The 1,975-nt window shown below is 48.3% G+C and overlaps 1 protein-coding gene across 1 annotated transcript; it reads right to left on the bottom strand.

The window, feature by feature from the left end:
* Positions 1-672: 672 nt before the first annotated feature.
* LOC123101957 (uncharacterized) lies at positions 673-1,614 on the bottom strand. The gene has a single exon (XM_044523206.1). The coding sequence runs from the start codon at positions 1,492-1,494 to the stop codon at positions 904-906; it is 591 nt and encodes a 196-aa protein (XP_044379141.1). The 5' UTR covers positions 1,495-1,614; the 3' UTR covers positions 673-903.
* Between the last annotated feature and the right edge of the window lie 361 nt (positions 1,615-1,975).

The following is a 1,975-nucleotide window of genomic DNA, read 5'->3' as shown; positions in this document are numbered from 1 at the left end:
TTTCTCTCCCTCTCTATTGTTATATGATGGATATATTTGGTCAGGTGGGTGGGTGTGTGCGCACTTGCAGCGAGAGAGCAGATTAGCTAGCTGGTGTTCCCCTTCTTATATAGGCATACACATACACCAGATACATAGATAGATAGCACCGCATGCATGCTTCCTTGCTTTTGGACGCCTATTTTTAGTAGCTTGGCCAATTTCAGCGCAGGCAGTTGAGAAGGAGCTACCTAATTTAGTTGTGGCCACATAACAATCAAAATAATAGTTGTGGCCATGAATCCATCGACTTGTTCTCCCTACCTAATATAGAATTATAGATAGACGACAAGCTTGCTGGCTAGATTATCTTAATTGTTTTTTTCCTCCAACCCTTGCTATGTGGGCATTTCCTATTTGGCGCTGCAGGCGCCCGTTACACTGCAATTTGCAAACGGGCGCCTGCAGCAGTCCAAACTAGGCCGGCCCATTCTATTTTTTCCTTCTTGATTTTCTTTAGTCAACGCTTGAGAATTTGGATCCTCCTCGTCCACCAGTTTACACATCAACATCATGTCACCATCATCTCCTTGCTGGGCAATGAGCGCCTTCTGCTTCGGTGCTTCCTCGCGGTCAGCCTTGAAGTGACCGACAGCGTATGACGGGGGGGGGGGGAGGTTATGGCAGCAAATGTAATGCACAATACAGAAGAGTTATTATATATTACAAAAACAAACTGGAAATTGACGCCAGTTCAGGCAGGCAGCCAGGCATTGGACCAACAGCTAGCGGGCCATGCAGGCAGGCATGATTATTACATGCATAAAGGCAACATGAGCTTCTTACTCCGCTCCCAATTCCATTGGACCATTATTCATACGCATGCGATATCAATGTAAGAGCAAATCACACCGGCTGTCCTCTTCAGTTAGAGTTAGGTGATGTTGTTTTGTTGTCAAGCTGCTGCTTCCTAAAATACGCCCTCCTCATCAACAGGTCATCAGTGACACGAAGAGCGCCAAACACCCCACCGATTTGGCTCTTTGCGTTGCATTCCTCGCCCGAGAAGTTGTCCGAGCAACAATCTCCGTGACATTTTTTCTTTGTGTCAAATTGCTCAAAGAAGCCCGCGTCGTTGGCGGTTTCGAGCGTCGCCGGGAGCGTCTTGATGTGCTTGGATAGTATGGCGAGGTCGTCGAGGCAGTCGGTGACGCACTTGGAGGGTTTCTTGATGGCCTTGGCGAATGCGGCCGCCTCCGCCGCCTTCTTGGCGACGACTTGGACTGACATTGCGATCACGTCCTTCACTTGAGGCGTCCTGACATCCAGGTTGTTTAGTAGCAGATGGGTGCACTCAAATTTGTACGTAGCAGTCGCGCATGTGGCGTTGATGGCTTCAATGCTGGGCCCAGGCTCTTGGTCCGATCGAACAACTGCAGGGGCGACAGCGATGGCGACGGCGATGACGATGGCAAGCAGAGCCGAGGCGGTGTAAGGCAGCAGAGAAATGGCCATGGTAGTCGATGAATGGATGATCTTTCTCTCCCTCTCTATTGTTATATGATGGATATATTTGGTCAGGTGGGTGGGTGTGTGCGCACTTGCAGCGAGAGAGCAGATTAGCTAGCTGGTGTTCCCCTTCTTATATAGGCATACACATACACCAAATAGATAGATAGATAGATAGCACCGCATGCATGCTTCCTTGCTTTTGGACGCCTATTTTTAGTAGCTCGGCCAATTTCAGCGCAGGCAGTTGAGAAGGAGCTACCTAATTTAGTTGTGGCCACATAACAATCAAAATAATAGTTGTGGCCATGAATCCATCGACTTGTTCTCCCTACCTAATATAGAATTATAGATAGACGACAAGCTTGTTGGCTAGATTATCTTAATTGTTTTTTTCCTCCAACCCTTGCTATGTGGGCATTTCCTATTTGGCGGTTCAGGCGCCCGTTACAGTGCAATTTGCAAACGGGCGCCTACAGCAGTCCAA

The sequence above is a fragment of the Triticum aestivum genome, chromosome 1B (genome assembly GCF_018294505.1).
Source record: "Triticum aestivum cultivar Chinese Spring chromosome 1B, IWGSC CS RefSeq v2.1, whole genome shotgun sequence".
NCBI classification, from domain to species: domain Eukaryota; kingdom Viridiplantae; phylum Streptophyta; class Magnoliopsida; order Poales; family Poaceae; genus Triticum; species Triticum aestivum.
The sequence above is the reverse complement of the archived record's forward strand: the minus strand, read 5'-3'. Positions and strand labels throughout refer to the sequence as shown.